Raw genomic sequence first — 14,846 nt, 5'->3', positions numbered from 1 at the left:
TATCTGGTGTTTCACAGGTAAACTAATCATCTCTCTCTAATCATTTCTAGGAAATTTATCTCCTGGACTAACTGGTGAAACTGTTTATTCTGAAGTCAAATTCGGAACAGCTCTTGGTAATAATGCTGCCATATAATGTTGATGTTGTGATTTGTGTCTTTAATTATAAGCAACTACATCTTTAATAACCTTTAATCTCAGCTTTCTCTGGTTTTCTTCCAGGTCCATGAAGAGTCGTGCATTTGTCACATATAATGAACTTACCTTTGTCTTTCAAACATGGTTTGAAACTGTACAGTATTTACTTTGTACCTGATGGTTATTCTGCACCTTTAACACTTTTGTCTTCAATCATTTTATACAGAAGTAACATTGTTTTTTAGTCGTGTGGCTGTGGTTGTTCTTTTATGGCTTTTATGTAATTTTCAGTGAAGACATAAAACCAGGAATGTTGTGAAGAAACAAAAATAAGTATTAAATCTTTGTAAAATGTTTTCCTTTTGTGATGCTTCCAAATAAAACATTGGTAATAGATGTTGAACGCTGTATTTCAATGTTATTGCATGTACACAAGATAAACAGTATGCCCTGTTTCCTTTGTGAAAAACACTGTAGGAGAAAAAAGTGTTGATCAACAGCACACATGAAAACATTGAGAGTTTTTAGAATGCATGTCCATTTTTTTGGGTATATTTTTTGGTTGTTCATTTTTTAGAGTTAACAAAACACATATTGTGCTGAAAACCTGCATACGTTGAATATAGAGTGTGGATTTGGGACACAGCTGCAGTTTCATTGACATTGGTAGGCTCAGAAAAGACATTTTATAACTTTATTCACTGATTTGGGTGAAACTGGATCATATTTTATGGATAAATACACTTTAGCGTGTATGAATACATGCCCTTCGTCAGCGTAGAAGGGCGTCTTGCCCGAAATGTCTGTGTGGCAAGAATAATTATTATTATTACCGTCCATGTGAATGTATCTGTGGTTTGCAGGAATGTTGTGTGCTAACATTTTATCCTGGTGACTGGGATGGTATTGAATACATGATCATTTACAGTCAAAGTAATAATCATGTAAGAAAAAGCAGTGATGATGTAAATAAAAGACCTTATGATGCAGATATTCAGGATGTGTTTTATCTTATTCTGTTCTTTTGAACCGGTTTCAACATGTAGGTGTAAAGATCAGGAGATGGCGTAACCCAGAGTGATGTGTTGTGCTATATATAGTCGAGGATCAGGACATATATCATCACAAGTTTTGTGTATTTATAGTTGCTTCAGTAAGCTGCCACAGTTTCCTCTATGTGAAAGCCAGACATGTGACCAGTCATTGCGTCATTGTGAATTCGCCCATCAATTCAAGACTCACCCATCTCCACGAGCACAAACTTGGCTGGACAATTCTGAATTTCTGAGATTGAAGTCAAATTTTTTTTTCTCTGACTTTAATTCTAAGAAGAAAAAAAAGTCAGAATTGCAAGGAAAAAAAGTCATGAGTTTTGTTTAGTGGCATGAGAAGGACGCATGTTCGTATGAAATGTAACTTACTCTCCCCACAATTTAATGTGTCTCTTCATCAGTTGTCTTTAGTAATCGAAACACAGCATCCATACTGACCGAAACAAGATGCTAAAGCAAATTATATAAGAAGTGACGCGACAAACATTTAAATTGTGACTAACTGTAATAGAGGCAAAAACTACATAAATAGAACCCAAGTTCATATCTTGTTATATGTAGTTTCACATGTATGTATGGACCTGAGTGAGCATGTTTTCATGCCGTATATGTAAAATAATGTTATGACTTGTACTTTGAGATTTGAGTTTGGCTCACTTCCCATCTGCTAACATGGAGGGGGAGGGGTTTATGATCTATACTGCAGCCACCAGGGGCGTTTAAGATGTTTTGGCAGTCATGCTGCCATCTTCATATGCGGTCAATGGTGTGAACGTATTAGGTGTGGTGTCAGCACTGTCTAAATTTGGCTATAACAAGGACACATCTCTGTATGTGTGAAGAGGAAATGACAAACTAAGGGGAGTCAACTCATGCTGACCAGCAGTGTCTTGGCTGGTTGTTTCTTTGTCTTCTCCTTGTCTCAAATTCTGATCTTATGTTGAAATTATTTGAGGAAACTAAAAATATGGTTAAATTCTGTAAATATGTCAACTAAAATTATTTAGAAAAACTTTTTTTATTTTTTTATATCTGACTTAGTGTATACATAGTAATCTTTCAGTGTCAAGCCCGTTCAAATGATGTTTTGCTGTATCGATGTGCAGACAAGAAATAAAACCGTTCTTTCACAGGTTTTGTGATTGTTGGAACACTTCAGCCATCCCCTTCCTCATTTTTCAAAACAGACACTAAGAATAGATGGTGCATTTAAAGCCACAATAATGATAGCTGTTTTTATTGCAGTGTTATCTACTGATATGCATTGAACCCACAGTATAACTGCATCATTTTTTGATTGCACAGCTGATCTGTGTACAGTAACTCTAAGGGGATTTGTTGCTTGTAGAAAAACAAGGTTTGGTGTCAGGCTGTCTAATCGTCCATCTTGTCACACATTTTGTATGTGTGAAAAGGAAGTGAAGCTGAGGTCAGTCATGTCAAACTGACATGCAGTGCCTTGTCTTGTTTTTTCTCAGGCTCCAGTTGCAGAAAAAGCAGCTCAAGGAAGTAACATTTGGTACCCAGAGTGACGCTGTATGTTTTATCATGTTTGTTAAAAAATATTGGATGTTGCTGGCTCACTTATTAAACTTCAAATTCAGTTTGTTACACGCATGTGTGTGCGGAAGAAGCTAAAACTTCACCACATACGGTGATCTGTGACAACACAGACACCACTGTTGTTGTGCTGCCCTTCCTACTCGGTTCGCATGTTTAGTTTTCTTTCTGTTTTAGGTAAAAAATAAGTCTAAAATGTATTATTATTACTGTGATGTTTACTTTTTGTGCCTAAACCTAACCAAGTAGTTTACGTGGCCAAACCCAAACAAATGGCAAAAGTTTATTTAAGTGCCTACACCTAACCAAACAAATACCGTTTGGTTTTTGTGGTATTTTGATCTCAAGACAGTTATGAATTTAGCCAACATACAAATCTGAGAATATTACCTGCAGGAGAAATATCATTCATAAGACTACAAGTTTTACACTGTAGAAAAATATTTAGAGTTCTGACTTTTTTCTCAGAATAAAAAAAGTCAGAATTGTGAGAAAAAAAGTGTCAGATTAATAATTATTTTGTGCGATCCTGGTTTGGTCTTATGTGCAGGCACTGTATGATGTCCATTTGTGTACAAAATGTGTGGTCATACTCAGTGAAGTGGCACAAGAAGGAAGCAGAGATAGGCTGAAAAAGAGGTTGTTGAAAACCTCTCGTCTCATATTTATAAGAAATGTAACTTCCTTTCTGCGTAGTTCTCTGTTTCTGTTCCTGTTGAAGACTCGATTTTCCTGATCATACAGTAGAGTAAAAGTGTGTCGGTGCTGGATGTGAGGATGAGGCACACTTTATTCTGTGTGCTGCCATTATTCTGTGAGTACATCGGTGACTTTGTTTGTTTGAATGGTACAGATTTAGGAACATTTTGTGAGAAGAGCACAGTATGAGATATTTTTTCAACCATAGCCATCACTAGTGAAAGTGTTTATTTTTAATACCTTTGTTTTTTTTTCATCTGATGAGTTTTCTTCTTTATTATAGTGCTGAATACACTCCTCTACTGTGGACACACTCAAGGTGAGTGACCAGTTTTCTTTCTGTCTTTGTGTTTAGTCATTCAAGATGAATTTCCACCAACTTTGTTATTATGGATATATTTATAATCTCTTTTCAAGTACCAACACAAACTATAGGGCTGAAGAGTGTGTCATGCATGTGTATGCATGTTGGTTTCTAGATGCTGAGCTGACCTTTGCGCCCAACTCATCTTCTTTATTTAATGGAGAGTTTGTCACCTTCGTATGTGACATGGGGGAAGGAACTGACACTGACTGGCAGTACAGATTCAACAGGAACGGTCAACAGATTGTCTCCTTCAATACAAACAACTGGCACTCACTTAAACTGACGCCTGACTTGAGTGGTGATTATCAGTGCATTGGTCGTCACAAAAGCTCAACAGATTTGAAAAAACGGACCAATAATGTCACTCTATCTGTATCAGGTAAGATATCAAATTTATTTGAATAATACTTGATCATTTATTTGAACAGTAACAGTAAAATGTTACAGTAACAGTAAAATGTTGTTTCTATTAACATATAATAGAAACTAAAAATAAAATTGAGCAAGAATTGTCTGCATCTTCCAGCCACAGAGTAAAGTGCTTCCTGTTTCCATACAGTTACGACATAGCTTTTAGCTGAGTGTTTTGTGGCAACAGGAAGGCACAACAGCTTAAGAGTGAACACAGACGGTTTAAGTTCACTGTCAAGTAGCAAAAGGCGCATAAAATGCACAAAGTGTATGTTGCAAAGAAAGGACTTAGTTATAGTAGACTCCAGTTGGCTGTGTAATACCTCACAGGATTCAGTTCTGTAAGTCATCCTATATGTGTGCTAGTGCAGTGCCCATTCAAAACATAGTTTTCTGAGAGGTTTACAGATCCAGTCTTAAGGACAGCTCTGATAACATCAAACATGTGTAACAGTTTGGGTCTGCGTATCTTGGTTAAGCTACTATTCTATCATACATGAACAAAACCGTAGCAACAAGTAACCCTAACGTTACTGTTGAGTTCAGAAGCAAAAGATAAAAGAAAATCTAATTCAAGGAAAAACAAGATGTTGTCTGTTGACGTTGCTCCCCTCGTAAGTAAGCAACCCAGTAGGTCTTAAAGGTACATATCACAATTTCAACTGTTACACATGTTTGAAATTTGTAATTTAGAATCTGGTTGATTACATCCGTAGTCTCCGAGCCGGAACAACAACATCCAATGAGAGAGGCATCCCGCTGAGCAATGGTAATCATTGAGGCTAACGTTAGCTAGCATACTACTGATGACAGAAACTTAAAATCTCACCTCCAGCTCTCGCTGAAGAAAAGAAATCCTGTGCTGACCGCATCTTCCCACTCTTCCAGAACGGTTTAACTTCCTACTTTTGTCTTTTTTTCTCACTGCATCGCATTACTGAAGCAAGTTGTTGCACCACGCTAATCTCCATTTTGTTTAAGTCTGCTTCCCCATGAGATCAGCGATTCAGCGCTCCCGCTGGTGCACAAAGCGGTGTTTGAGGTTTATTCAGAATGTATTTATATTAAACACATCACTTGTCCAAATTGCACCAAATTTGGCGATGCATTTCCTTGGGTCCTCAGCAACAAACCTGCCAAGTTTAATGTAGTTCGGACAAACAGTTCTAAAGATACGATCTAAACAACACACAGATGAACAGAGATTCCTTGCTTTATAGTTAGATGGAAAGTAATTTTAAGAAATGTACTTCAGAAAGATATTTGAAAATATATATTCTGTATATATCTATATCTAGCACACAGACCCAGGGCAACTCTGAGAGCTGATAGGACAGCTATACCAGTAGGGGGCACTGTGACTCTGACCTGTTCTGTGGAAGGCTCTACTGGCTGGAATTACGAATGGTTCAGACGTACCTCAGACTCTGATGAAGATATGGTCATAGCAGATGGGAATGGAATGGAAATCATCAGTATCACACAAGAAGGCATCTACTGGTGCCAGGGAAGACGAGGAAACCCAGTTTTCTTTACAGAGCAAAGTGATGTGTTTCGCATTGAGATAACTTGTAAGTTGAGCACCTTTCTATTTTTTTTTTTTAGAACGACATGCATTCATTATATGTCTAACAGCATTGACTACTGAAAAGTATCAAGTTTTCTCTGTTGATTCTTCTGATTTCTATTTGAATGTTAACTGTGGTGTGAACAGTGCCCAACGGGATCTTTGTGACGCTTCAACACAACTGGACTCAGATATTCAGCGGTGAGACTTTTGCTGTCATATGTCAGATCGAGGGAGGAGGAGACACTGAGTGGGAGTATGAGTGGAGAACAACCAGCCCAAACACACCTCCAACACACAGTGAATACAGGATTAGCCATGCTTCTGTTTCCCACAGCGGACACTACTGGTGTAAGGGTAGGAAGGACCTGTACTCCTCTACAGAGTGGAGTGTTGCCCTCCCACTGAAAGTATCATGTAAGTCAATCTGTCTTTCATTTATAATGTGTCACGTTTTTGTGTTATTCCATATGCCAATCTATAAAAACATTACTTTTCTTCACAAAAATTAACAGCTAATAAACCCAGGCCGACAGTTACAGCCAACAGGCAAACCATACCAGCTGATGGCGACGAAACAATGATCTGCTCTTTGGAAGAGCCCGCTGAGTGGAAATACTACTGGTTCAGACGTGCCTCGGTTTTTTCAGAAAGTCAGATGATAAGAGATGGTGAACCAAACACAGATATCAGTATCTCACAAGGAGGGATCTACAGCTGCAAAGGTGGGAGAGGAAACCCAGTTTTCTTCACAGAGGACAGCGACGCAGTCACCATTGAGAAAAGAGGTGAGTGTTACTGTACGTGTCCACAGGATCTGATGTTTTTACGCTTCCCGTTTGTTGTCTATGTAAGCAGTTGAAAACAGTGAAACATTTTGGGTAAAATAAGACAAAGTTTCTAGATGATTTCAGACAGCCTAAGAGTTGGCCATAGTCCAATCAGGCAAGGCCAGTAAAATTGTCATGGTTGTGGGAGGGTGTAGCATGTGTTGGTCAAAGCTGGGAAGCATTGTGTGCCCTTGCGTCCAGAAACTCCTGTGTGGACACGAATCGTTAGTGCTTTAGTTTGGACTAATACAGCATGCAGACTTAATGCTCTAAAGTTTTATCTGTTTATTTTCTGTTTACAGTTTCCGACAAGGCTGTCGTGTCTCTGCAACCCAACTGGCCTCTTATATTCAGTGGTGAGACAATCACTGTTAGATGTGACATACATCGACTTAGATACTCTGAGTGGGAGTATTTTAGAATGGAGTTTTTTGACTATGGGCTGGAGTATAAAAACACTGAGTGGGAGTATGAATGGAGCAGTCCCAACTCAGACACAGTCCCAACAGACGATGAATACAGGATTAGAAGTGCGACTGTGTCCAACAGTGGAAACTACAGGTGTATGGGTAAACTGAGACAGGACTTGTATTCCTCAACAGAGTGGAGTGATGTCATCACATTGACAGTTTCAGGTAAGTTGACCTGTCCGTGCACTTCATGTATTTCACACATACATGTCACTTTCTATGACTTTGAGATTTCTCTAGACTCCAACGACCAAACCGGCTAACTTCTACTTTAGCACCCAACTCTTCTAGGCTTTCGAAATCTTACTGCACTGGACGGCCCAAATTCTGATAGTCGAACAAGTCATTTCGCAGGAGTTGTGATGCTCCAAAAAAATCTATCCACCATTGCACAGCTGCTTCTTTCACAATGTTAGCTTTTGGGAAATGTTTTTATGGGTCCCAGTGCATCACGTGACGTTGTAATTGCACAGTTTGGCCACTATGAAAACTGGCTTCAAAGCCTGATGCTCTTCCCGGGGGCTCGGCACCAACTCTTTACACACATTACATTACACCTAAACAAACACCACGACAAATGCTTGTACACCAGATTGGACTGGCAAAACTGGAAGCCTACCCAACCCTGTTGTTTGGGCTACTTACAGCGTGTTTGCGTGACTATTTTCTCAATTTGCTTGCATTTTGTATATTTGCATGTGTTTTCCTGAGTCGCAGTATGTTCAGTTCTTTTTATATCTTTGTACTGAACAGCACACAGACCAAAGGCTAACCTAAGTGCTGACAACAGAGCCTTTTCAGTAGGGGGCAGTGTGACCCTGACCTGCTCTGTGAATCCATCATCATCTGGTTGGAAATACTTCTGGTACAGAGGCAAAAAAACCTCTGAACCTCTGACCACTCAACTCTCAGCTGGACAAATCAGAGTCTCAGAGGAAGGAGTCTACTGGTGCAGAGGAGGAAGAGGAGAGCCAGTTTACTACACAGAGTACAGTGATCCAATCACTATCAGCAAAAATGGTGAGTGGCATTAAAATATTACACATTTTTGTAAGAAAATTGAATCTGTGGTAATGATTGCTGATTATGGATCATGGCAATAACCATTCATATAATATGTTTCACTTTTTACTTTAAATTTTTGTGTCCATGTTGGTGAACACAATCAGTTACAAACAAGGCTGTTGTGACTCTGCAACCCAACTGGTCTGAGATATACTCAGGAGAGACGATCACTCTCAGATGTGAGATCCAGGGAGGAGGCACTGAGTGGGAGTATGAATGGACAACAACCAGCTCACACCAACCTCCAAATGTAAATGAATACTGGATTACTTCTGCTTCTCCATCCGACAGTGAAGACTACTGGTGTAAAGGCAGAATGAAAGGAGCCCAACAGAATTCAACAGGGTGGAGTAATTCCTTAAAATTAACAGTATCTCGTAAGTAGATTCAATTTTATTCACACTATAAATTCATAAAAACCTCCAGGTTGTTGTGTTAAATCTGTATCACTCAGCAGTGCAAGTAATCCACCACCAAGTCTAGGCTATACATCAAAACATATTTTCGTTCTGAGAAAATCATTCTCCAACAGATAAACCTGAGCCTGTTCTCACTGTGTCTCCATCATGGCTGAGTGCTGGAGCCTCAGTAACTCTGAAGTGTGAGGTTGAACATCCATCTGCAGGATGGAGGTTCTACTGGTATGAGGCTGTTCCTGATCCATCAGATGACAACTACACCTATGAGCTGCTACCTGGCAGCAGCGGTGGGACTGAACAGGATTCCTACATTGTTCATGGACAGACACACTCAGCAGCATATTCCTGCAGAGGTGGAAGAGGAGATCTAGTGGTGTACACTCATTACAGTGAACCTAAGTTTGTCTGGTCTGGAGGTCAGTCTGTTTGTTTCTTCCTACCTTTTCTCAAAAAGCAGATTTTGTGTTTTTTGTTCATTGTCAGTCAAATGTTGGTTTGTTACCAATGTGTCTTGAAAACTAATACCCATATGGGCTAGATTCAAAATATCTGCACCTTAACAACACCACAGATTTTTATTTATTACCATTTAGCAAATATTGGCCTATCACAGATATATTTATATCAGTGTATAATTTGGCCAATATGAAAACTGTTTTTGATGGAAACAATGCAGCAAAAGATGCGTGGGGTAATGTATAATGAATTAATTCCCAGTCAAGTCTATTGTTTCAGTGCACTTGGACAATAAAGTTTATCATTTAACTGTAGAAATCTGAACCACATTACGTACACATCTTTGTCACAAGTATTTGATATTTGAGTAATCATAAAAAAATGTGTTCATGTATATGTTATGTGAATAAAAACATATAGGCCAATATACATTGATATTGGAATTTTTTCACTCCCTAATATCGGTATCAGCATGGGCACCAAAAAATTCACTATCAGTCGGGCTCTAATTTGAAGTAATTACCTACTAATTTAACACACAACTTTTTTATTCTGAAAATTGTCATTTTGTGCGATTTGCCGACCCCCACAGTTGCTGAGTGCAGCACCAGAGTTGTAAATACAGATCCCAGGTCTGCAACAATTTGTCAGACATAAAGTAGGTGCTAACTACAAACAGAATTCATTACGTCATAACAATGTAATGTGTTGAAAACTTGCATGTTGAAGTCAACATGTCTGTAATGCTGTGATCCGGCCCTTTCACTGAAGTTACATAGTGCAGAAACAAGTGATAGGGGGGCGAAGTGGCTGAGACACCATTCACCCTATAATAACACACTGTACCATCAAAATGATTTTGAAGTTGTTATTTTAAAGTAAGAAAGTTACATGATATTGCTTTAAAGGAGACTATAATCTCGACAGTCGCACAGATGGACAAAGGGATGGAAAAAAAATCAGGCAACACAGTTAACTCCTGCAGCAGTTTTTCCAAAGCACTGCAGTTTTTTTCCTAGCATTTTTATTGCTCAATGGTTTGAAATAATGTAAACACAGTAAGATTAAAGAATTTGCTGGATTGTTGTCTTTATAATCTTATAGTATCTGTATTTATTGTTTTACTCTTTCTTAATGTTGTTTTTTCAGATTTTCACTCATCAGCGTCTCTCACAGTGAGTCCTGACAGAGCTCAACACTTCACCTCTGACTCTGTCTCACTGAGCTGTGAGGGAAACTCTACTGAGTGGAGAGTGAGGTCGTCAACTCAGATCAGATACCTGTCAGACTGCTCCTACTGGGGGACAATGAATGGATCTACATGCAACATAGAAGGATGGTACAGTGATGCAGTGTACTGGTGTGAGTCTGAATCAGGAGAGTTCAGCAACGCAGTCAACATCACAACAGGATGTAGGTTTTCCTTACATTTCCTCTTCCATATTTTGAACAGTTTGTGATATACCTTGTTTTATAATTGTAATGAATAGATATTCATTTGACATACCAAGAAGTGCGCTTGCCCATCTATAACATGAGAAATTTCAATAACTAGCATTAACCAAACTAATTTTGGCTTTTGATACAAATAATTTGTAAATATACAATCTGAAAGTCAGGTCTTCCTTATTGATCATATTATTTAACTGTTTTACAGTTAATATTATCCTGGTGAGCCCGGTCCATCCTGTGACTAAGGGAGACTCTGTTACTCTTGGCTGCAACTTGGAAACAGAAGAATTAGTCTCCAATGTCACTTTCTATAAAAATAACAAACTCATCCAAAACGACTTCAGCGCGGAGCTGAAAATCTCTGGAGTCTCAGAGTCAGACGAAGGCTTCTACAAATGTGAATATTCAGGTGATGTGTCACCAGAGAGTTGGATGTCAGTAAAATGTGAGTATGATTGAAGTAAATGAATCATCATTATCAGCAAAATTCTGAAATATAGTGATCAAAAGGTTAATTGCTTATGCTTTACAATGGTTTGCCCCCAAGAATATGATGCTTTTAAAGGGGCATTACTAGAATTAATCAGAAAAAAGCACACAAGTCACACAATTAGAAAAGGATGTTAATGCTGATGATGTTTTCTGTTCTTTGATGTGTTTTTTCCACATCATCAATCTGCTTTTGGTCATGCTGACCACTAAACCCTTGATTGGGGTTCCCTCTTGTGTACTCCTTTTACGGATAACATAAACATTCCGATGGTCCAGCTCATTTGCAGGACAATGCAAACATGTAAACAGCTCCGCAGTTCAAATGGGTACTCATAACATATATCAGAAAGCTTAGATACTTGTTATTCGATTCATGCAAAGTATTTAAAAGATACAACCACATCAGGCAGGTACAATCAGCAAACCATCAAGCAATACAATAGCGATGAAACAGCAACAAACTAACATCACATATACTTTTTTATGCCCTACTGTATATGTCCAAAACTCTTTCCATTACACTCTTCAGCGATACGACTAATACTGAGATGGCTGCCGACCTCTGACCATGATTGACACCTGATTTGGTCAGATAGGAGCTTATATGCCCTCCCTGGAGCCTACAACAGCCAATGAGTGATTGCATAGAAAGCAGACCCACTCTCCGTTGCCCCCCCCTCTCCTGAGCCACTTACACACCAGTCACCGGATGACTGATGTTTAGCCATGTGGTTTCTAAGGCCTTAACTTATTATTGTATGCAAGTTTGCTCTTTGTATAGTCTGGTTTTCCACCGAAGCACTTGTTTTTGACTATTTTATATGCACAATCGAATTTGATCTCGGACCATGTAAGACTACATGGTGGGAACACATTGTGTTTTCCTGCTAATAGGGGTAGTTAAAGGGGTAGTTCATCTGCAGGCTTATCTTTGTCTAAAAAAAATTCAGGCATGAAAAAATAATAAATATTTCTGTGTGTTGATTATTACTATAGATGAATACCAGAAGCACCCAAAGAGCTTCTAATTGTAACCTTTCAAAAGAGCCCAAAACCATGCATGTATTCCAAATGGTTCAACGATAGCTTTGAATTTACTTTGGGTGAGACTGGGATTGGCGTTTTAGGATAATTTTGCATAATTTTTACAGAAATTGTAACAGGTTTGAATTGATACCTATTCTTTATCATTGCAGCTTCCGACTCTGCATTTCCTGTGCCATTGATCGTTGGGCTGGTTGTTGGCATCTTACTAATTGTTCTCCTGCCACTGTTACTACTGTGTTGGTACAGAAAGTCAAAAGGTGTGATGCTTTCTTATTCAAAATTCTGATGTCATGACACGAAGCAGTGGTTCAGTTTGCAAAATTACATCATATAGCGTAATAATTACTTTCTTTTTCACAGATACATGTTGTCACAGGTTGGTACAATACACTCTTGTCTCATCTTATACATAAGATGATTTAATTACTTTTTACTTTTTCTCTACATTTCTGCATATTACTTCTTTTGTTTATTTTTGTAATACTACATGCTTCAGGCTCATCCAGTGTCAGGGAACCAATCAGAGCTCTGCTACAGCTCAAACTGTCAACCAAGATAAAAATGAACAGCAAGTATACTCCTCTCTTCTCCATGGTCAGTCTTCCATCTAATCATGAAAGCTTTCACAGCTGTTTGTAATGCTCTTCTTAATTCATATCTAGTACTGCAGATTCAACATTGTCGAACCAAACGCTTCACCAAAGAACCATGCTATGATGCAGACGTGACTAATTTTACATTGTCTTGATTTTTATTGATTTAAAGGTGATGTTTGCGTCTATGAAACAATCAGTGACTCAGGAAACACTGGAAGTGGTACTGTATAAACTTAGCCCAAAATGATACTGATTTTAATGGAGTGATTGCTATTTAAGTCGTTAAAAACATTTTAATTTCAGGTGAACGTTCAGATGAATACAGAAATGTCACATCTCAGATTCAGCTCAAAGGTCTTGGAAAGAGGGGTGAGTACACAAAATGTGAAATATGAAAAATAAAATTATAGATTGTTAATTTAAACAGCAGTCCAAATGTACATATTTTGCATGGCACAAAAGTATGTGGATGGCTGAATAATCGCACTCATACATCTAATTTCAAAACCGCAGAATTTGGGAACCTGACTGAAGGGATTTTGCTCCCATTCAGCCAAAGAGCATCAGTGAGGTTATCCACTGATGTTGGTTAATAAGGCATGGTTCACAGTTGATGTCATCTTAGAGGTGTTGGATGGGGCTGAGGTCACTCTGTGCAGGCCAGTCTTTCAAGTTCCTCCACACAAAACTTGGAAAATGACTTCTTCAAATTTCCGTTCTTTATGTGGCAGGCCATTTGAAACAAGAAAGGGCCTTCCCCAAACTTTTACCAAAAAAAGTTGGAATCAGGCTATTGTTTAAAATAACATTAAGATTTACCTTAGCTGGAACCGAACCATGAAATACAGCCCCACATTGGTATCCACACACTTTGTGTGTTAATTTTATTTATTTTTTCATATTGTTTTAACAGGAATACGTGATGATTCAGCAGAGAGCTCTGACTACAGTAACGTAAATCCAGATTCAACAGGTACAAATATTAACACTGTATATTCAGCTTCAAGATAATTTGCATTTGAATAGTTTTTTTATTAGAATTGTATGATATCAACATTATTAAATACACCAGATATGTATATATATAATATATATATGTGTGTGTATATATATATATATATACATACATACACACATATATATACATACATACATATATATATATATATATATATATATATATATATATATATATATATATATATATATGTAGATCAGTATGGAGGGACAAAAACTATTTGAGGAAAATGTTATGTAATCCCTGTAGTTCATGTAAAAAGTACATGTGTTTCAATTGTATATATTGTGATTTTGTTCCAGGTTCATAAAGAGAAGTGCATCATCAGCAAAATAAGAGACATGTGGACAACAACATGATAAACATTCATGTTTGAACAGTGTTTATCGGACTTATTCAGCTGCTGCCATCCAAACATCAGATGAACAATATTGTGAGCAATTTGACAGCAGATTATATGAAAGATATTCAACTGTTATGTTGGATTTAATTTTCTCCTGATTTCTGCTGAATTTGCTTTAGTGTTTATACTCATTTTGTATATACTTTTTTTATTTTGTTGCAATAATGTAATAATTCATTCTTGCTTTATCGACAGTGATATGTTGTGGTTTCTTTCTTGTGACAAATGTACTTATTGTAAGTTGCTTTGGACAAAAGCGTCTGCTAAATGCCTTAAATGTAAATGTCAATGTTAATGTAATTTTGCAGGTTAGATGGCTTGTAACTATGTAAGTGTATTATTACATCAGTAATGGAGTTTGGTTGGGTGGTTTGGGTGATTAGTTGAGGAATCTCTTGAAAATGTCAACACCTAAAGTGATATGCTGTCACAAATATACATTTGTTTACAATAATAAAAAAGTGTTTTTATCCAAAAAGTTTTTTTTTAATGAAAGAAATTGTTAGACTCTGCTGACAGCAACTTTATTGATGCTTAAAATGGTCACCAAACTTTTAAAAACACAAAATAAAAAGTAAAATCCATCCAGGTGAAACTAAAATACAGAAAATATCAAACCATTTTCAGAATGACAGAAGACAACTTGTATGTGTAACAGAATGTGTTTTTCATGTATAATACATTAATTGATGTCAATATGTAAGGCGCTTTAATCAAAAACTACAAAAGATGCCAACTTTAAAGTCAAGAGTATCAAGGCGCAAAATATTTGTTTTTTGGAACAACAAACAATAGCAAAGAGTT

General features: G+C 37.6%; 1 protein-coding gene across 1 annotated transcript; it reads left to right on the top strand.

The window, feature by feature from the left end:
• Nucleotides 1–3,527: 3,527 nt before the first annotated feature.
• LOC141003294 (Fc receptor-like protein 5) lies at nucleotides 3,528–14,097 on the top strand. The gene is made up of 19 exons (XM_073474619.1): nucleotides 3,528–3,564; nucleotides 3,733–3,768; nucleotides 3,929–4,195; nucleotides 5,526–5,798; nucleotides 5,942–6,211; nucleotides 6,310–6,582; nucleotides 6,927–7,259; nucleotides 7,848–8,114; nucleotides 8,264–8,536; nucleotides 8,692–8,994; nucleotides 10,184–10,447; nucleotides 10,692–10,931; nucleotides 12,175–12,282; nucleotides 12,386–12,401; nucleotides 12,522–12,619; nucleotides 12,791–12,841; nucleotides 12,925–12,990; nucleotides 13,535–13,594; nucleotides 13,942–14,097. Exons 1-19 carry the CDS (start codon nucleotides 3,528–3,530, stop codon nucleotides 13,947–13,949), a joined length of 3,243 nt encoding a protein of 1,080 aa, XP_073330720.1. The 3' UTR covers nucleotides 13,950–14,097.
• Nucleotides 14,098–14,846: the final 749 nt, after the last annotated feature.

This window comes from Pagrus major, chromosome 10, assembly GCF_040436345.1.
Source record: "Pagrus major chromosome 10, Pma_NU_1.0".
NCBI lineage: Eukaryota > Metazoa > Chordata > Actinopteri > Spariformes > Sparidae > Pagrus > Pagrus major.
Note: the sequence above shows the minus strand (reverse complement) of the source record. Positions and strands in the feature narration are given on the sequence as shown.